Raw genomic sequence first — 22,450 nt, 5'->3', positions numbered from 1 at the left:
TTTCTTGTTGCCATACAGTTATTTCTATACAATCCATGCTGTCTCTAATTTTGAAAATCTTGACTGTCATTAATGTTTTTATAACCCTGAAAAGTTGCCTTAAACATTTTAGGTCCACTATTATATGACGATATGATATGGTCCAAATCAGATGAATTCTCACCAGAGAGATTTAATTTAACAGCCACAAGCTAAATTCGGTTAAGAAGCCCGACCGTATTCTGTCTTTCTCAGTCAGCTGGTAAGTGATTACGGTCAAATATCATTGAAGGAAGACCCAGGGATATCTAAACACAGAATTACACTGCAAGATTTATTATAACACTACAGTACAGTACAAACAATTAAGTACGAACATTGCAACACAAAACAACAATTTTCAAAAAATACAGTGGAATTTATACATCCGATAAAGGATTACAAGTCAATCAAAAGTTATTATAAACTACCATTCTCTCTCTCTCTCTCTCTCTCTCTCTCTCTCTCTCTCTCTCTCTCTCTCTCTCTCTCTCTCTCTCTCTCTCTCTCTCTCTCTCTCTTTCAGGTCGTCCGCAGGGTGTGCATTGGAGAACAGTAAGCCGACGTGTAATTTTCTTTACTTAAAATTAGTAGTTCAAGAGGTCAAATTTTCAGTACCAAACGGAATGGAGGAGATGGAGTATTTGGTTTGACACCTCTGTTTAAACCGTTCGTGCTGGTGCTTTCAAATCGTATGCAACTGTTCGCGTAGCTTGACGCCGAAAATAGCACGACAAGAAATAAGCTACTGTTAAGTTTACTCATAAACTCGGTATGGTAAATAATTTTTAACGATAACTAGGTAAGACTTGTAAACTCTGAATGGTGACTTTACAATTACTTTTGTTTGTCTGTTTCAAATAAACGAATATTTCATAAACACACTTTATTGGAACCTAAAGTTGCTATTCGTAGAAATTCGAAAACAATTATAGAGTGGACAAGCAGCAGTACCTCGGTTCAAGTCAAGGGCGAAACTCTTGATTTTTCCATGATTCCTGAGTGTTCTGTACCAATAGCAAGAGTTACATTCTTTAATCATTTCCTAGATTAAATGAAACCATCGCGAAAATGAATTAATGGTCATGACCATTATAACATTGTTGCGATGGTTTCATGTTTCGTGTCTAAAACTGGGGTCGAATATATGCATGGCTACCGATTCATTCAGTATCTTTCAACATGTCAAAACAATATAACAAGTTATCTCGTATCAAACAAAATTCATGAAAAATGGCCGACTTTGTCCCTTTAAATGAAGGAATGTTTCAAGGTATGTGAGTAAAGAATTTTCCATATTATCACTATATTACAATAAAAAAAAAATAATAAAGTTGAGCTTCGAGAGTAATACTTTGCATTCGAAAATACTTGTTTATGTTAAATCCAAATTCTAATACACATGTACAAGTGTGTCTGACCTCACTATACGAATTTTAGTTTTTTGAAAATGTAATGCTTGATAATGATTGATTTGAAAAGTGACCCATTGCAGGACTCGAACCCACATCCCCCGAATACATTGCGAATGCTCTACCAGCTGAGCTAATGGATCAGTCAGAATTACTGTGGTCGGCCCTGTCACTTAGATGGGACTCTTCATTTCATTTGCGTGTACAGTGAGTTTTGGCTAAACTCATCACCTAATCTTTCTGCCTAAGGATCCTACAGGATTCGACAGGAACTCGCACAGAAGTCACCAGCTAGGAATTGATTTTTGGTAATGACGATCAGTCATAAGAATGATGCAAAGCCAGGCTTTAGGTGATGAGTTTAGCCATACCCACTTTACCCGCACATGAAATGTGAGTCCCATCTACGAGACAGAACCGACAATGCCGACTGGTCCATTAGCTCACTAGGTAGAGCATCCAAAGTGTATTCAGGAGATGTGGATTCGAGTCCCACATGGGTCACGTTTCATTTCATTCACTGCACTTTCATATATTTACGCAAGAAGATTAGGCAACGATCCTCCAGTCTACAAACTAGCATTCAAAACAAATCAAAAGTATATGAACATGTTGGCACTGCTATTGCTTAAAATGAAATCCTGGAGTATACATAAATCCTACTGTAGATGACTTAGAAATTTCTTGAAATGATACAAGAAGGTTTTATAAAGCGTTCCACAATTTCAAATCACCAAAAAACCCAAAATGTTTACAGAATGCAATCTGTTTAAATTTTTCAAAAACATCACTCCAAGCACCTTCATGAGTACGAATCTTTCTAGTCGAGCAGAAATAAAACGACTGAACTGTTAATATTTGTACTAACTGCAGTAACGTCTTCTTGTATAACATACAGTTCATGTCCGCAGCGACCGTTAAGTCTTTCGTAAACCAAGAAAACGAATAAATTGACTTAAGTTCAACTGCACAAAATTGTAACTATTATAGCGAGTAGCTATTAGATAATGTAGTGGAATTGTGACGTCATCCCCAGATTATTACAGATTATGTATCCAGTCATCCGGCATTGTGGCCCCAGATTTTCTACATCTACAAATGCAGTAACATTGCTAAAACTGTAAAAATAGCAATTAACCCTTCCCGGCCCATAATGGGCGAAAGCAAACTGCACACAACATACTATGCGAGGCGAAACCAACTACATCATGAATTGTAAAATTTACTTGCGTCCTTAATTGGCCGGAAGGGATAAATTTTTACTCAATAATATTCTTAACAATAACTACAAATCAATGAACCATCTTACAAACAAACTAACCTAAGTTATGAAGCCTGGAATTTCTTTACCACAATTAAAAATTTTCTGAATGGTATTAAATAATTCAACATATTCATAACTCAATAGAAAGACCATACTTTCATAGACCATAAATTATGTAAAACTTGTATTTGTGCAGTTCAAATTAATCAAGAAACCATGAAGCAAAGAAACAAATAAAGACCAAAGACAAGTAGTTTTTAATACTCTAAACGATAATTGTCTTCTGCTCTACACGAAAATTTCTTCCTACATATTCTGTAAACTGGAAATTCAAAACGAAGGTTCTACACAGTCTCTGTGATTATTAGTATAGCTAAATGGCGATCGACAACCACCTTTGAGTATGTATAATATTGGAGAGTGTTCATTACATGTACTAAATCACACTCTTTAACATAAGTAGACTGTAAGGCTGTAAATGCTTGGGACGAACAGTGAGCGAGTAAAATAATTTGATGGTTTGACGGCCATGCATACCAGTTTTTGACTACTGACAGAAGGACACTCCATTTTATGTCTGTGTTGATAGCTCTAATTGGTGCAATCATGCTCACTTTGCACTTCTACTGAAATTTACAAGAGTTTACACCTTGCAGAAGGCCTTGACACCTAGTATCTTGTTAGAGGACCATAAAGGTTGGTTTTTAAAGGACGGTATTTTTCTATAACTGGACACGTGCGTATGTTCAGAATTGGGCATATAACTGTCACTGTACGGCCTCTACTTTGAAAATTATGTAAATCCCATTTACCAGCCTTTAAATCATTGAGGTGATGTTTCGTGATCGCTTAAAATCACCTGTTCGATATTTAGTCTGAGTAAACATGCATTCTTTATAATATGTTTTTCTCTGCGTCTTCCATTCTATCACTCAACCAGTCAGCAAGATCCCGACGATCTACGTCCATTAACTTTCCATGCAAATCTACGAACATAGTCTTCGGCTCTTTACGACCAAGATGGTTCTGTTGCCAATGAAGTAAGGTTTTAAACGCTTGCTCTACGACGTTATTTGGATTGTTTACTTTTATGGTTTCAAGTTTGGCTTGAGACAAATTTAAACGTATTCCCAATTCATAATAGTTTGTGCCGATTTGTTTCGCGAGATCATACAATGCGATCTCTGAAAAACAAGCTGCAACGAAGAGAAAAAAATCCTTTATGTACAAATATCAGCCTTTTAAACTATATGCATTAGAACGTTCATGCACACAACCTCTACCGATAGGGGCACCGATGATCCTTTGTAAAGAACGTTGTCAAGGAGAAAAGGTGTTGGGGAAAAAGTTCTTCGAATTCTTGCGTTATACTGAATGCAATTAGAAGAAGTTACGAAGGCTTCTTGGCTCATAGGGATGATAAATGATACTACAGAGTAGCGATAGCCATACGAAGACAACAGAAGTTACTCACCGTCAAAAATCCTGGAATTGACATCAATTGTCTCTCTTCTCGTTCTCTAGAAAACAAATACTCTAAATAAATAAACGGTCTCGTGTCAACATTAGCCAAACGTCAGAAAAAAATATTTAACGGCCAACAAGATCAGATATTAACTGTGCATGGTCCGTGTTTCGGTATATATTGCAATTATTGTCTGTAGGCTGAGACATTTCTCTCACATTCTTCCCCAAAGTTTGTAACTCCATATAACTTCATAGATATTCCTAAAATCAACATCACCGTGACAAGGCATAGTCGTCATGTAAAATTTCAATTGAAAAGTGAGTGTGCAAATTAGTAATTATCTGAAATGAAAAAGTTAATTTTTTTCACTGCTGTCTTATCATTGCATCATCACTTAACGTAGCAAGGTTAATTTTCTTTTGGGGTTTAAGGTCCTTCAAGTCCTAAATGCCAAGTCTGTCTGTCTGTCCGTCTGTCTGTCTGTCCGTCTGTCTGTCTGTCTGTCTGTCTGTCTGTCTGTCTGTCTGTCTGTCTGTCTGTCTGTCTGTCTGTCTGTCTGTCTGATCTATCCATCCATACATATACATATATATATATATATATATATATATATATATATATATATATATATATATATATATATATATATATATATATATATATATATAACTACATCTGATATCTGATTGCTTCTACAATGCAAAGTTTTTGGGAATCGAACCCACGTCGCCCGAATTCAGTTCGGATGCTCTACAAACAAGCTAATGGGTCCGGTCTTGTTGGCCTTTATGCAAACACACACCCACACACACCTACACACACTGAAATGCTCATTCAGGATATACCAGTATAGTATACTGTGCAAGTTAAGTGACCAGAGACAACTAATGCATGGTAAAATACCTAATTTTGACTTTCATTTCCTCCTTCAGCACATGGTAAATGAAATCCATAAATTTGTATAATTTGCTTTGTTAGAAAGGAGCAATAGTTATCATATTTTCTTCCGATTCGCAATTCTATCCATATATTTTTAGAAAGACCAGTATATACGGATTAAGGTATATGATTGGATATTTTCCCCTTATATTTTTCTTCGGTCCCCGAGGGAAAATGCGAATAACGTAATGACCGTGTCACAACGAGTTGAAGACGAGTGGTGACACGGTTATTACGTCACGAGTATTTTTCCGAGCTAAACGAGAAAAATATCAGGGAATAATATACTTGGGCCAAAACAATAAATTGTGCTGTACCGATAACATGGTTTTCAAAAATAGGATTGATGGGTCGGCAGATTTTTTTTTCATATTATTTTTATTTGTAAGTATGCATTTTCAGGGGGCCAGGGCTATCAAACTCTGGCTACATCATTTCCAGAAAAACGTATCATAGGAATGAAAACATAAAAGACATCCTCGTTCAAGCAAAAATCAAATGCCCGGTAATGAGTTCGTGATTTCATAGTTTTTTTATTTCTTTTTTTAGTTCCATGTTTACGTAGCTTTAAAAAGTTTAAGGTCGGCAGGTAGAAAATAGTATGTTATCGGAACAGCAATTTTTTTCTCAGCCTTAGCACATGTACAGGCCAAGAACTCGTTTTATTTTGTAAAATAAAAAGAGTTTCTTCAATATTTCTGCTTTTAAACTTCTGAACTACTTTTAGAATAATATCAATACGCCGTGGGCGAGTTGTAAATCATTTCTAGTCGTCGGTCGCGTTCATGAGCAAGGAGCATGGCACTTACATGTGTTTACAGAGCAAATACCAATGACCTCACGCATCATGAACCTTCCGCGAAGTTATATACGATTTCGAAGATAGCATAGGGCTATAAATTTAGCTCAGACAAAGTTACGTTATTTTTAGAGAATACAAATCGACTGAGTCTCAGCGCAAACACTGTGTACCGTCGCGCCAGACCGTACCCTAGTTGCATTGCTTACGGAACCCACGGCAACGGGAATACCTTTGAGTTCGTTGTTTTCGAAAATTATTCCTGAGGACCATACAAACGCTTATACTCTTATGTTTCCGCAGTTCGAATTATTATTGTCGTAGTCCATGAAAATATTGATTCATTATACGACTTTGAGGCTCAGCGTGTGGCCTGGATGAGCACTTGACTCCCCAGGCCTTGATGCAGTACTCAGTGCGTCGAAAGTTCCAGCGACGCGTGGAGTCTATACGGGTACGAACCCCCATATTGACTACAAAACTAAACCAGAAGGATAACAATTTTCAAATGGATGTATTTGTCAGACTTTATTAACCATGAATTATTTTGATTGTAGGAGAAATACGGTCCGTCATGTTCTTTGTTTACATTGACAAGCACATCGAAGATTGACGCAAAAAGAGTTCCGGCGCATCGCGGATTGTCGTGACGTAGAACGACCAGAGAATAAATCCTGGTATTTTCTGTACAGAGACGACAAACTAGGCTTGTGCATGTGATAACATTTAATGCGGGTTTACTTTATTAAAAAGTGAATGGATGTTAAACCCCAAACTCAAGTGTACCCGAGCTCAAGTGTACCCCATACGATACATATACTTAAAATTGACTCCAGAGAAATAGTGTATTGTTAATCATAGTATATTACTTTATAATAACATTTATTTTCTTGTTAAACATGTAGGAAGAAATAATCTAAATCCATAGAGCTGTCAAATCTCTGCTTCATATAAAGAAAATCACAACTGTTACATGGTATTGAGGATAAACATTTTATAATTTAAAAAAAGTATTTTAAAGTCATCTTTTTTACATACGCCAATTTATTTTTATAATGATTATTTCTTTTAAAGAACAATGACAATGTCTGAGCTTTCCAAAACTTTAAGTTTTATATTTCATACCAGTTTACTTAATCTAGTAGAGGGTACAGTGTTCTCATACCCCTGCACATGTTTCGCCATTTTAGAGCGGTACAGGAAAATCAAAAACCATCCCCGAGAGGCAATGCATTCCAATGTTAATATCTATTTTATTGTTCAGCATGTTCTAAAGAACAAAAAACCCATCCATGTAGTAGGTTTATTGGGGTATGCACTGTGGGCCCCTCCAGCCAACGGATTAAATTGACTACGTCTTTCAGTGACTTACACTCAGTGCTACTCAATGCTGCAGGCCTGCACTTTATCCTGTCGACACCCTGACGTCACCTGTTAGCATTATATTTGCTGTGTAAGGGTGTAGTACTTGACGATGCCACGTCTGTTTAGATGTATACTTTGTCAACATTGTATAATAAGTAAAATTCTTCATACAGTTAATGCATTACAGGGTTATGTAATTTTGTGAATAGCTTTCGCGTTTTAGAGGATCGTATGATAGCTATCGCCTACGTTTAACACTACAGTAAGATGAAAGACACAGAGTTGCGCCCTTACCTCTGCTTCCCTGAGTTGTATGTTGATATCTTCAACACACACGCCTGACGAATCTCTTATCAAAGCATAGTCAACTTGCCTTCAGGTGAACAAGAATAAGGGGGTTGAGATTGTTATGTAGGTCATTTTCCCCCTCACTCATGAGCTGAGTTTAATTAGCCTAGAACGTTCTCAAGGTCACTGTCCTTTACGACCTCACGACCTTGAAGATCATGTTTGGAATGTTCTGGAAATTTAATTAGTCGTGTAAGGGAGATAATTTTAGAGCAGTAATTAGCATATCGATAGAGGTTCTGGATTGTTCGTACATTCTCTTAATTACATAACCACTTGAGAGTAAATAGGGGACCGGCACAGCTTGCAGTCAGACATTTTGGGATCGTGTCTCTTGCGTCAAGTCTTTGGAAACTCCAACAGTATTAATTTCAAGACTTTTCAAGACCTTCACAGCAACGCTGGATTTATACTGTGGACTTTGTGCAACCTCAAGCCTACAAGCCAGCCAAAGGAACACATTGGTCTGCCTCGCTGTCTGACTTTGGAGCTTTGCCGTCCCAACTGAGATAAGAAGCCTGTACACTTTTACAGTTTGTATTCTATCCCTTGACTTAGCAATTAGCTTTATTTATTTTTGTAATAAATTTCGTTTTATACGGAAACTGATGAGTTCAACTTTTTGTTCGTTTTCTCTCGCGTAACAAAATTCATAAATTTGGAAAGACATTGGAAATTATTGTAAAGTAATATGTTGGTCAAAAGTAAACCTGTACAAACAAACCTGAAGAGACGTCTGTCTTTCATTTCAAACTCATTGCGATCAAGGGAACGCGCATCTTCATCGGCTACCTCGGCAACTACACTCCAAACAGACTCATCTTTCCTCTCCATAAGGAGCAGCCGACTTCTGCCGTAAGGATCTTGTTCCAACGGCTGTAGCTTCGGAGTCTCGAGCGTGTACTTGACTGGTTGGCGAGGTCGACGTGAAAACAAGAGGCGGAGGAGTAGGGGGAAGTTTGCAGATAAGAGTTTGGGAAGGCTCTTGTCTTCAGGGAAGAAAGTCTAAATTGAAAACAATAAAGACAAAATAAATTGTAATTTAAAATAAACACCCGCAAATAAATTAACGCACCTATGAGCACATTCTTCAGAAAGGAAAATAATCCAAGCAACTTGAGATTTCTTTCTTTAAACCTGTTGTTGAAAATAATATTATGTATCATACTAATAGATAAATTACATCAATGATTATCTAGAAACATGAAAAAAGTGGGCCGAACCTTCAATTCATACAGACAACAGCCAGAGATCTAATATTACCACGGAATGGAAATGCAAAATACCAATAAAATGAGTTTTTGAATACAAGAGGTTTATAAAATATGTGTTCAACAATGCTGTACATTTCAATTTCACCAAACACGTTTTATCATTTGGATGTATTTCAATTGATATTTCCATGAATTCAGAACATCGCCACTTATCTAAATTGGTAAATGGCTTAAATTGTTTTGCATTTTACACATCTTATGTCGTTGGCCCGTTGGCCTCGTGCGAACTTTGAAACGTGAGGTATGGCTCAAGATATGAACAAGGTTGTAGCAAAATGGCCGTCTAGTAGCTACATTAGATCATATCGCATTTTTGCACCCCAATCGCTTAAACACTATCTTGGTTATGGCTCTAGGAAAGTGTAAAGCACAGTAGCTGAACGGTAAATCGGGCATGTCACAAAATGCATGAGCAGTATGGGGGTCTGGACAACTCTACCCATTTTCTACTCAACACGGTTTTGGTGAGAGGGAGCAAGGGTCGGATAATAGAGGGAGTGCTCTGGACCCTTCCCCCTCCCTCTACTCCGAAATCCCTTGCATTGCAGCAGTGTTCTAATAACATCAGCAGCAGGGGCGAATGCACCAAAAATAACCCTTCAAGACTCTCGGGGTTATTTTTGCTGGTCCCTTTCCAATTAAGCATCTGTTGGTAATGGGTTATCCACAGATCAACCACTTCAATAACTGGCGGCTGTATTTGTAAAAATAAAGGGCTATTTCAGCAGAGGCGAATTGACTTTCATCCCCCCTGTGTGCCTCCCCCTGCGAACAGGCATGCAAAGCTCTGTCAGCTAAGAGCTGACGATGGTATACATCAGCTGTCTTTGATATGGCCGAAGAGGATTGAGATCTCACAGTTGCTTTGGCTCTTGAAAACGACGGCCATCTCCTCACCATTGGCTGTCTGGACCGCCTGGCTGACCTCTTCCAGCATGATCGCGAGGATCCCCTTCCCCAGGCTGGTGTAATGGCGGGCCAGTGTTAAAGGGACATAAGCTGTAACTTGTGGCAAGTTTTTCAGTTCTGTTTGTGTATATCAACTACCGCGTCTGACCCTAATCCGTTTGTCGTGCTGAAATTTCGAGTATTCCTTTTGTCAACACAGCTTGTAATTGTGTAGTCATCATTGTTTATTGTTTACAAATGAGTTCTAATCCGGACTTGAATACAATTTTCAACAATAACAATGCAGATTATACACATATAGGTTGCCTTGATGTGCCAAATACTTGGAATAAAATTACAGTTTAGAGATTCAATGCAGAATTTGTAGGGAACCCACAAAACAAATGTTCTGAAAAAATAGCCAAAAGATACAGCTTATGGAGCTTTAATAGAAGTCTGCTCTGCCTGAAGGGATTCGGGAAGAGAAGGCGGAGAGGTCAAGACCCCTGCCTCCATTACCCGACCTTTGCTCCCTCCCACCAAAAACAGCGTTGAATGACTTATTACTTTGAATTAAGGTCTAAAATGGGTAAAGTAGTCAAGAGATCCCATTTTATACACTAATTGCATGTTCATCTTTTGACCAATCTATCGGATATTATATCATTCGCACTGGACATGTCAGAGAGTTATACATACCTTTGCAGTGACTGTATTGGATTCGCTCAGCACTTCTCCTGGGATATCGAACGTAATGCATCCACGACCAGGAATAGTAATTCTTGCCCCAGCCCGGTCAACGGTGCATGTCACTTCTTTTGACTGATGCAGTACAGCAAATGAGGATGTTGGCTGAAGGTCTTGGCATCCAACTTGCACGAAAGTTTTGTCCTGTGGATTGGATATGAATTATCCAAGGTGATGAAATGATCCTTCTATGAATGGCGTTGGAAACAAGAAAAATTGAACCACAGCTTTAAAGACGCCGTATAGACATATGTAGTTATTTGGTTCTAAATGGTTTGACAGTGTAATCACCTATGCAATTTTAAGTGAACATTTCTCTGATACGTTTAACAAGATACAATACAATTGAAGCATAAAAAAAAAATTTCATTATATTTTGCCGTATTGAAAGGAATAAAAACACGCTTTCGAACGATGAGCCTACAGTGTGGAGATGAGCTGTAGACCATCTAAGGGATGAGAAAATGGTAAATTGACAAAAAAGATATGGACGAGACAAGTTGCCTGAAATATTTTCCTGCAAAATCACACTTAAAATTATCCTGCTTTCAAAAGGAGGAAAATTGGAAAATATACAAGAATGTTTATAATCACGTTTACAACAGCCGAACTATCGCAGCTTTCTCAGTTAAAGACTGTTATTAAAAGATCGATTACTTTCTTTCCACTGTAGACCTGAAAATTTCTGGTGTCAAGCCACTATTTATGAGAGGTGCTTGACCGACCGTTAAATTGTCTTACAAAAAATTTTTATCATATGCTAGTATAATGCTTTGCTGAAGCATACCTGATGCTGTTCAAACGTTTTTAACGGGTCCAATAAGCGCTTTTCCTGCCACGAACTTCCTAAATATTCTTTCACGATGATGTCTCCAGCGTAGGGATTCCAGTTACACACGTAACGGATATTCAAAAATCCTGGATGGGTAAGCTGGACAGGTTTAGATGCCCCGTTCAATTTAAGTTCCATCACTTGACTTATCAATCGTTGATTCTCATCGACAGGTGGCGTAGACACTTGTTTGGAATTGTTTACCGTCGCAGCAATACGGCTACGTAGCCTGTCTAGATCACATCCTTGCAATTGCAGTACGATCAAAGAATTGGGCGGGTTTGGCAAACTGAGAAATGCATACGAAAGAATGAATGAATGACACCCATACTGAGGAATTTTTCTTTAAATTATAACTTGAACTATGAGTAATTTAAGTTAATTCTATTTACAATTGAACCTGATCAATGAATTACAGTGAGGACTTCAAAGTGGCGTTGCTCATAACCAAGTGTTTGCAAAGCAATATTTCTCATTGAAATTCTCTCACCTTAAAAGTGGCCAATTATCAGGGTCTGCTTCATCAAGTTGGTTCATAGTTTTTCTACAGTGTTCTATCGTGTCTTTTGCTTCATCTATCATAGTCTGTATCTTGGATATGGAAGCGTTGTTCACTAATGCCATCGGATTGACAACAACGCCACGAAAATCTTCCGCCACATCTGTGAGCGTCTTTTCAAATGCTTCACTGGACTGAATTACTCTTTTGACGGTATCTACACGCTTTATATTTATGTTACCGCTTCTACTTTTGGATTTCTTCGACAATCCATCAACTGCTTGTCTTAACGTCAAATAATTTGTTTTTACTTCATCAGCAAGCGTCTCAGCTGTCTTCAATAGTCTTTTACCCCTCTTCCTGTTTGGATCAGACTTTACGAACCGCCTGAAGCAAACCTGGACCTCTTTAACCATTTTGGCACCACGTGTAGTGTGATGACAACAATTATCTATTTCCCTCTTTAAGGTATCAGTTTGTTCTGAAAACCCGTCACGTTTTTGCAAAATATTTTCAGTATCAGTTACTAATCTCTCCACCGTTTCTTTACTACGGGAAACGATTGTCAAGGCTTCTTCTGCTGTACTGGTTAGGTTTTCTATCTCACTTAGTTTATCCTCAGTGCTCATGCCAGGATGATAGATGGATAGGTTTGAACTGGTGTCAACCAAAGCCTCGTGTAGTTTCATGGCAGCAGAGGCTTCCTTCTCAGTCTGATTTAGGGTTTGCTTTGCATCCGAAAGAACTTGACAAAGGTCATATTTGTCAAGAGACAAACGAGCTTTGCGTAACCTTGTTTTACGATCACGTGTATGTTGAATCGCAGACAAAAGCGATTGCGATTTAATCACGGCCTCATTCATCAAAGTATCAAGACTTTGAACTTTCTTTTGCAACACTATCTTTTGGCAAAACAAGTATTCGTCGTTCAGAAACTTCTCGTTTTCTCTGACACCGTTGTCAAGCTTTAGTGAGAAGTCTTCAGTTTCACGAATCGTCTTTTCGAGGGCTTTGCACGACTCTTCGGCCTCTTTCAACATGGATGCTAGCTTTTCGTCATCGCAGGAATCACATTGGGAGGACGTCTCCTGAACACTAAGTACCAGCTTTTCCGCATTTTGTCTTTTATATCTGAGTTCCTTGATCACATCAATTGCCTTTTCATTTACCTTTCTTGCATCGTCATAGAGCCGGTCTGACTTTTTCTTTGCCTTATTAACGTTTGTTGATATGTCGTCGGACAGCTTGGTCATGACTTCTGAGGTCATCTTCACTTTTGTCGCCAAGGAGAAGGCCGCACTTATCAATGATGACAGATTCTTCGCACTTTGGAAAAGTTTCTCGTACGGTGATACTGTCGATATGCAAAGTGACAAAGAAACCCGAGACTCATATGGGAAAAATACTCCTTTTTTGTAAACAGATTCAGAATATCTTATACCAGGTGATTCTATCAACAAAAATTTACAATATCTAAAGGGAAAATATGTAAATAATTCATAATTGATACTTTTTTCCCATGTTATTTCTTAAATTTGGTATTTGTTTACATTACATGTGAATGGCGCTGAAACTGATTATATGCTATCATCAACAACCCTCCATCTTCTAATAGTCGCCCTATCCTAATAGACCCGATAGAAAAGTCTCAGCAAAAGCTTTAGAGAAGAAAGGGCGCCATCACTGATAGTACTAAAATATTAAGTCCATTTGGAAAATGATGTGCGAAGTCCTGTTATCCAAAATGTTTCTCTTGTGTCGTGGTTCACATGATCCATGTCAGCGATGTGTTCCTATGCGACAACTTTAAAATGGTCTTTTGTGTGTACAAGGCTGTTGAAATATGGTGCTATATGTGGGCTGTTGATGTAATATCGTCTTTAAATACAATTAAGCCTATTGCACTGATTGATCGTGTTGAGTGTTGGTCCGAAATACACTAGATTGCACCAAGTGCATATTATGGTATAGATGACTATGATGTCGTAATCAAATGTTACGTCTAATCCTGAAAACTTCTGTTGTAGTGCTGGTGATGGTTTTTGTGTTTAACATATATCTGCAGTTAACATATCTTGTTGCACGGGACGCATGGCTTTGTTTGATGGCGTTTCTTGGCATATGGCAAAAACGATTCCTTAAGTTTTTTGCAGCGACGATATGAAATTCTTGGAGGAACGGGCATAGCATCTTTCATGATGCCAGATTGTGTAGGAATAATGGTGGAATTCAGAAACAATTTGTTTGATTTTTCTACCCAATTTGTTGTAATCAGTAACGTGGGTTAACCTTGTGTTTGCTAATTTCGCCTTGTACTTTAGGAGATCTCTTCATCAATTCATCTTGCAAACCTCCGTTTAATATTTAGATAATATGACAGGGTATTTTTATATCTCGATTGTATCAGCTTTCATGAGAATATTTTAAGCCATGTTCGATCCTTGCACCCGGGGAACATAAACAGCGGATACGTATGGCTCCACTGTCAGGTGCAGAGTGAAATATATTTTCCTTGCACTAAAAGATCAATCTGTCACGATCGATATCGTATTATCACAATAATAACTTTCGTTCCTGCAGAAAATTACGAAAAGATTTGTGGTCATACAGGAAGGAAACATTTATCAAAAATACCAAGACACACGAGTCAAGACTCTCTGCGATTATCGGCAATAATGCAACAGGTGCTGTGTTAGACTAAGTTAGTAAGGCTATAAGCCCTGTACTATTAATTGACTCCAAGGTGGAATTCAGTACTGACCTGAAAATAATTTCATTCTAACAACTGAAATCAGTGAAATACAAAAGATAACAAGTCGTATAGCCTACATCAGCATATGGACCTATGGCTGCCCTTAAGTGCTGGTCTAATTACTGGCTCTAATATAGAAAACGACAGCAAACAAAGGGTAAGCCAGTGACTGGAACAGAGCCTGAAGTGGAGACCCTACCGAAGGTTACATCGACACCGTTTGGACAGCTGGCACAATTTATCGAAGAAGAAAAAAACATTCAGGTCGGGTTGCAGCCAGAAAGAAATTAGCAGAGTACAATCATCAGAAGAAATTACAGAAGCAGCGGCACCTAAAAACACGATTGCCAATATAGTATACGCAGAAGGAATGGTTTCTGTTACCTTAGACTGCATTCACAAACAAGTGGGTTGGGTTGAAATTCTGGTGGTAGTAAAAGGGAGACTTGAAAGTTTTGCTAGGAATTTAAGGGGGGGACTAAGAAAATGAATAACACTTTTATGTCATCCAGTGGTTCTAATGTTGGTAATAATTATCGAAATGTTGAACCATTTCGTCGCATTTCACGATATTTATTTCGAAGAAATCTAAAAGTGTAAATTAACAAAAATCAAAACTGAAAACAACAAGTAGCCCTTGTAAGGGGGCAGATTTTTTCAATATTTCAATATAGAGCGACACTATAGTCACTATAGAGCAACACTTCAAATGAGTAGATTTTGTGTACTTCTGGAGGTGACAAATATAAGAAAACAGACAAAGCACAACTTTTCGTGGTTACTTTGACGGTTATATATCGCACATTTATTATTACACCATGCATATGGTCCTTCCAGACAATTAGACTTACAGCATAAAAACCATTGCCTTATACCCCGCGTTAATTTACAGTTACGCGCCAGGATTAATTAAAAATCAGATTGTTATGGCTTTTTAACGCACTAACCTGAAGTTTGATGTGTCTGGGAGGACTTCCTATGTCTTCTTCGCTCGATATTTCCGTCTGATGTGATACCTGGAAAACATTCAAATTACGTGCAATCGTTCTAAGTATACGTGCAATTGTTGTGTCTATCAAATGGAAGAAGTAAAGAAGTATGCAAATTACATGTAAGACAATTCATCACCGATGATACTATCATTCAATCTATTGTTTGACTTTGTAAATATCATTCGATAAAAGTCAACATGAGTCAAAATATTTCTTATGTTTTTAGGAAAAAATATTCAAAAGTTCAGTGATCGCCAGCCGAAAGATACACCCACTGCAACCATTGCAAGTTCAAATACATATCACACATGACTCTTTGAGGTGAAATTTAGTGGTAAAATTTAGGATATATTTAGGATTTATCTCAGTATCGACTCTGACTATTACAAAATATTTAAAACTGGCCTACTGGTCGAATTACAGACTGAAAGATTCAGTTGTGTATGGGTCTCTGTGAACTCCAACCAGAACAACGAGTGAAGGCTCAGAGTGGATTACGCCGGTGAACTCAAAGAAATTAAGCATCGCCCACAACTGACACAACAGGCTTCTCAAACATGCAAAATGAATTTTTTAGCCTAATTGACACAATTATCAAGCCCGGTCACATATAACAAGGAGACTTAGTGATATTACCCCCTCCGGGAGCACCGTAGGCGGTCTTCTTACCCAACATGCTGTCAATAAACTGAACTGTACAATATGATTGGTTGGTACAAGATTTTGTAGGAGAGCGGATATTCGACACTGCCCCTTCAGTCGTGATTTTAGTCTTTCAGTCTTGTTGAATTATTATTCCGAAATCATCAAAGCACATATGTCCATTATAGCATTGCCCTGACAGCGTTTCTATCTGCACAAAGAATGTCAGTAATCACTCTGACAAGTAATTTTAGAGTAAAACGAAATGGCTATCTGATGGCCACATTGGTCCAAAGCGAAACAAATTGACAGGCATATTGACGTTTTACACGTTGTTTTGGGCATGTCTGACTACTTGCAGCGGACAGGGACATTTCACAAAAACGGCCGCCTGCCGTTCTGGATCATTTTCCTGGTATCAAGCGCAAGTGTAATTTGTACTGACATGATTCAGAAATAACTCCAGGTACGCGTGCACGGAGGGAAGTACACAGGGATGTACGAAGTCATACTATCAGTCCAGATATCTTCCTAGGGGACTGTATACTTAAGTGGTAATCATGCAGCCTGTGAGTCCTGACTTAGGCTGCATTCACGAACACGAAGGGGAGGGGATTCTAAAACAAATTCTCAAATTTATTCAAACGCCCTCCCCTACAAACTCATTATGTGTTCAAATCCCACCTTTCTGACTTGCTATAATTTTGATATCCCCCTCCTCAAAGGAAGGCAAATTTTAGCTAATATAGTGCTTCGTCTACAAATATCGAATCATAATACATGGGAGTTTATAAAACAAACTTTTAACATTTCTCCATGAAAACAAGTTATATCTCTACATTTATGTAATTCATGTAAATGTACTTTGCTTGAAGTGGCAGGTCAAAAGTTCAAGTGTACAAAGGATTTTATTTTTTGATTTAATCGATAATTTTGATTCACTCATATATGGTAGTCTTTGAGAAAACTATGAACATTTTTTCAATATAAAACTTGCAAATATTTTTGCATTTATAGACGTTTGATAATTGGTATTTGTGTACTTGATTAGCATAGGGTGGTTACAAGTGCACATGTGTACAAGAAATTTGACTTTGGAAATTCACCGAAAATGTTGATTCACTATACATTGTAGTCTAAGACAAAACTATGAGTAATTTTTTGTACAATACTAAACTAACTAAATCTGTGAATTTATAAGTATTAGGCAATTAATACAAATGGGCTTGATTTAAATAGGGTGCTTAAAAGTTTAGATGTGGACAGCAAATATTGGATTTTCATTCAAAATTATTATTTCACCTCTCATGGTAGTCTACAGGTAAACTATTAAATATTTTTCCTGACAAAACTTTTTCTATCTGTAATATGTATGTATATATGACATAAATTTAAGAATTGTTAAATATTGACTTTTAGGCTGTAATAAGTTTCTCAATAATTAATAATAGTGCTGTCTGTACAATTTCAAGCTGAACTATAAATGAAGGTAAACATTTATACAGCTATTGTCCCTTTTGCGATCACATAGAAAATGTTTTGAAACAATATGACTTCTATCATCTGTCAGGAAAACTGAACACAATTAACATATTTGTATAAAAGGGACATTAGGTGTATCTTTTGGCCAATCAAGTATAATTTGTTCTGTGTATCGTCTGCAGTTTCTTGTTCTGCTCCCCGAAGCATGCCAGAAAAGCAAACTTTTGTTTTGCAAATACTCTGTATATGCAGGTGTAAAGACCGTAATCATTGTTGTTGATGACAAATAAATTCTATTCCCGACTTGAAGTCAATTTTAAACAAAAACAATGCTGACTGTACAAATATTGCTGTGCTGCACTTTTCATCACGCTTCAGGGAGTAGAACAAGAAACTGCAGTGGATACCACAAAACAGAACCACCCAAAAGTTAGCCAAACGTTACAGCTTAAATTGACGACCCAACACACATTCCATATTGATCAGAGACAGCTTTGTTTCGAGTCCCCCTTTTAGTCCCGAAATCCTTTCAAGTACCCCCAATATACCTTTTGTATTGTCAAGTGCCCCAGTCGATTCCCCCCTCCAAACTGGTGTTTGTAAATGCAGCCCTAGTACAAGATAGATTGGAAATACAACAAAGAGCTTATGATAACGTTCAGCTATCTGTAGATCACAGAACCATTGACTTGCTCCAAAGCTAAAACACGGTAAAACAAATGCCTTTACTAATTTCATAAACCTTGATTAACCAGATGTTGGGTCACTTTAAAGAGATTTACTGAAATTTTCACTAACCTTGTGAATATTCTTCCTTCTTTTCCCTGGCCGTCGCGTATTCTGTCTGCTCACTGTTTTCTTGTTGCAGATTAACCCCAGCGTTATCGATTGCTTCACTCATAACTTCAGCTAATTCTTCTATGGTAGAAGCTAACTCCGAGCTGATATTCTTGATGAGTTCGAGAAGTGGACTAGACTTCTCAACTATCGAATTAATTTCCTCTAAAGTATCTTCAGCGCTTGCACAATGTAAACCACAATTTATGCTGACGGTTTGGAGTTGTGCGATGAGCTCTTTCATTTCTGCCAGGCAGGCGAGGTTGTTCGGTTCGTCCCGTTCTTGCGAAAACATGATTGTCTTCGTCGAACAACTTTAACTGCAATGGATATGAAATAGGCTTTATTCACAACAGCATGACATCCCCACACGCGACAGTGCCTATTTGAAATGTTCAAATGTTAAAGTCACTATCTTTCACTTAAAGCTTGGCAAACTATTTTGATTTATGTAAGCAGACTGCAGACTTTGACGAGCAACGCAGCACACACACGAGTATGATATTTTCTTGATTTAAATCTGGCTTCATGCCCTTTGTCATATCGCCGCCGGGTTCTGCAATTTCTAAAAGATTTACATTTGTGCTACCTGTTTGGGAAGTATCAAAGTAACACTGTCGTACTTTTTAACAGGTGATGACAAGTATAAGACTTGTGGGGGCAAAGGGTCGCTGCTTTCTTTTCTTCGCTTGCTTGACCAATGGTCACAACTTTTGATGGATTGTGTTTAAGCTTCATTTCTCAATTGCTAGCCGAGTCTTATAGTCAGTGCTGCTTGCGTGACAGAAGTTATACCTCACGTCGTGTTGCTAGGGGAGCTGTTGTTTGCTGTGGCTATGAGTACACACGGCTTTTTATAACAACGGTACAATATGACGATAATCAATGGAATTGTAAATTGCTTGAAAATACTAATTTACTCATTATAGCACTGTTGTGTCCGTGTTCGCGAATTTCGATAAATTCAAATGGATAAAATTTTCAGTAGAATATTACAATTCCGGTTCAAAGGGGCCCGTATGTGGGTAATCCAAAACGGGCATGCGCATACACGCTAGACAGGTCACTGAAACAACACCGAGGAAGTGTGTGCATCATAACTCAACCCTTCTCCATCCCCCCTGCGTATACGGTAGTTACCGACAACATGACCTCTTTTTTGACTAAATAAAAAGCGAAATCTACAATTTTTGTTTCAAGTTTCTTCTTTGGATTTGTTTTGCATTCAATGTCGATATTTAAACCTTGAAAGAAAAAGAACGTATGTCGCCCAACCTATGAACTCAAAATTAATCATTACCTTATTCACTGTGTATTTCACAATGCTCATCTACTAATCTATGAACACTCTAACACACTTACTTATTAATGATCGACCATACAACACGAGGCATTATTTGTGCGTTCGTTTAAAGATGGAGAGAGCATTACCGACGGAAGAGAACCCTTTCCTATTTTCAAATAATGCAAATAGAAGTGTGCGCCTCAACGACCTCGACTGAAAGTTTTGAACTTTGTTCATACGCAGCTCTGGGAAAAATTAAAATATTTTTTATGGCAAAATTCAATATCAGGAGTCATCGTGCAAGGTTTAAGATTTGGCAAATACATGCCCTAAAATTCACTCATAGGAAATTCAAAATGGCTCCTAACCGTGCGTTAACTCAATGGAAGAAATTACACGAGCAGACTACGGAAGTATTCAAAATTTTAGCGTCCGAAGGGTTTGCTCAAAAGCGCATACTTGCCGAGTAGTACAGTAACTAGCGAAGAATACCGAAGTGGGGCTACTGTCTCCAGAAGTATTTGTTTTCGATCCGAGTAATTGTTAAGCCAGGTGCAACCAACGAACAATGCATTTTTAAAGAGGTCCTTACTATGATACGATATATTGTACATGACAAATAATGTGAACTGACTAATTTTAAGTCAAGAGGGTAATCAATTAGCTGTTCATAATTTGCCCTCCCACTGAAAATTTTTCGACTTACCCTGCCGCACTCAAACTTCATTTTTACCCGCTCCCCACATATTATTGCCTGTTTCCCCTCCCCACTGTGAATGTTTGAAACTCCCCTGCCCTGTGGCGAAAAAACATGCCGATTTCCCCTGCCTTCGAAAAAATTCCCTCAAAATTTTGCCATTCCATTTCCCCTGCAGACATGAAGCTACCCTACCCTGTGATGAAAAAAAACTGTCGATTTTCCCCTGCCCTGAAAAAAAATTCCCCTGAAAATTAACATTCCCATGCAGACACATACTGCAGTGGCCTTGTATTTGGTTTCCATCTCGCAGTACATAGAGCGAGATGTGGTGTCAATCGATAGGCTCAGTAGTCTGGGTAACCTTTAAAAGGTATAAGTACTTGCACTGTGTCCCCATCCCTTGAAACACCATGGCTGAAATTCCCCTGTCCCCGTTTTAAAAGTAGCTTAATTCCCCTCTCCTCGTTTTTCGACGAGCCCTGTCCCCAGGACAATCAACCAATATCTGCCCTGCCCGACAAAAAAACTAAAATTTGCTCCCCTGCCACCTAAAAATATGTCCCCTGCCCTAGCAAAATTAAAATTTCCCCTGCCCTCAAAAATTGCTTCCGGAATAGCTTTTTCGATGAATAGCTCCGTTGGCAGCACCTGTTAAGCATATCCATGTAATCAATTGGTGCCAATCGCCCCCTGGTGTAGTGGCGCTTCAATGCCAATTTTAAGTGGGGTTTTGTGCGACCGACAGGTCCTACCTGGTCTCTAGATTTGTTACACAAGATTTTAAAAACTCACTCGACCGTAATCAGAATGCTTAAACCACCAATTTTTGAAATCAAGTTACTGTGTTCCCGTTTTAATGTATTGGATGTAAATCATCTACCCAATCCCAACTGTATAAGAAAGAACTACAAGAGAAAACTTTCATTGTATACGTCGGAAAGTGGTAGTGTGACCAAGAGGTAGACTACTGTTTCAGAGTCGCATTGTTGACGGGTGCCGACACAATTATTTATATGTTAGTATTTGGGTGCAAGGTCACTGCTTTGCTTTCTTCGTTCGGGAAACCAGCACAAACCAGACAAACAGCTGTTTGCCAGAGGGAAAGCATGGTGGGCTGACTATCGACCTATTTCTCGTCTGCTACGCCTACGACGAATTGTGTAGTTTTCTGTGAAAGACGCCATACACATCATGTATGTCAATACGTTTTTTAGAACTGTTGTTTGCTGTCGTCACATATCGACGCCATGAGCGCTGTTACATGACCAAAGTCAATATATGTAAATACAGTAAATTTTCCATCTGGTTCGAACTCACAACGTACGGCACCCAATCACCTAGTGAAGTAAAATTGCGAAGAACCTACAAATGGAAATAAACTTACCATTGATGCTTCAAGTACATGTGAGTGTCTCTACACGTAACAAAATTGCCGTCTTTACCGCAAAAATGTACAGCACTAAGTGATGTGATAATAAGCTCTGTTTTATAAGGATGTAATCACAGTCTCCAAGCTCATTACAAACTGACCATATCACATCACGGAAACTGTGAGCCGGAACTACACGACCTATGCACCATAAGCCAAGCGCTGTAGGGTCGACAATGGGCAGTGCTAATTATACAAAACACTCTATTTTGAATGTCAAGGTACTAGGGACAGGGTTCTATCGATTTTCCTTCAGGTGACAAATCATGTGACAGTCATTCTTGTGTCGGTCGGTCTCTTTAAGTCTATCTTTTGTTTATATCTTCAAACTTTTCTGTTGTCGTGACCTATGCTTGATCTGATTATTTTTCCCATGCATCGTATTCTAAGGATTTTGAATATCAAATCTAAAATTGAACAAAACCTAATACACTTCATTGGAAAATGTAGGTCGCTTTTCAGTACAATGTATGCATCG

The 22,450-nt window shown here is 38.2% G+C and overlaps 1 protein-coding gene across 1 annotated transcript; it reads right to left on the bottom strand.

Annotated features, from left to right (window-relative positions):
• Positions 1–292: 292 nt before the first annotated feature.
• On the bottom strand, positions 293–22,102 carry LOC139121122 (early endosome antigen 1-like). The gene is made up of 10 exons (XM_070685769.1): positions 21,928–22,102; positions 18,520–18,878; positions 15,553–15,621; positions 11,845–13,207; positions 11,310–11,643; positions 10,475–10,666; positions 8,338–8,618; positions 7,560–7,638; positions 4,169–4,214; positions 293–3,890 (listed from the first exon to the last, which is right to left on the bottom strand). The coding sequence occupies exons 2-10, from the start codon at positions 18,851–18,853 to the stop codon at positions 3,589–3,591; spliced, it is 3,000 nt and encodes a 999-aa protein (XP_070541870.1). The 5' UTR covers positions 18,854–18,878; positions 21,928–22,102; the 3' UTR covers positions 293–3,588.
• Between the last annotated feature and the right edge of the window lie 348 nt (positions 22,103–22,450).

This window comes from Ptychodera flava, chromosome 21 (genome assembly GCF_041260155.1).
Source record: "Ptychodera flava strain L36383 chromosome 21, AS_Pfla_20210202, whole genome shotgun sequence".
In the NCBI taxonomy this organism is placed as follows: Eukaryota; Metazoa; Hemichordata; class Enteropneusta; family Ptychoderidae; genus Ptychodera; species Ptychodera flava.
The sequence above is the reverse complement of the archived record's forward strand: the minus strand, read 5'-3'. Positions and strand labels throughout refer to the sequence as shown.

Coding starts and splice junctions, on each gene's coding strand:
- LOC139121122 (XM_070685769.1), bottom strand. CDS start 18,853: ATGTTTTCGCAAGAACGGGACGAACCGAACAACCTCGCCTGCCTGGCA. Junction 10,667..11,309: donor AAACGTTTGAACAGCATCAG/GTATGCTTCAGC, acceptor TCCAATCCACAG/GACAAAACTTTCGTGCAAGT. Junction 7,639..8,337: donor AAAGACAGACGTCTCTTCAG/GTTTGTTTGTAC, acceptor GTTCACCTGAAG/GCAAGTTGACTATGCTTTGA.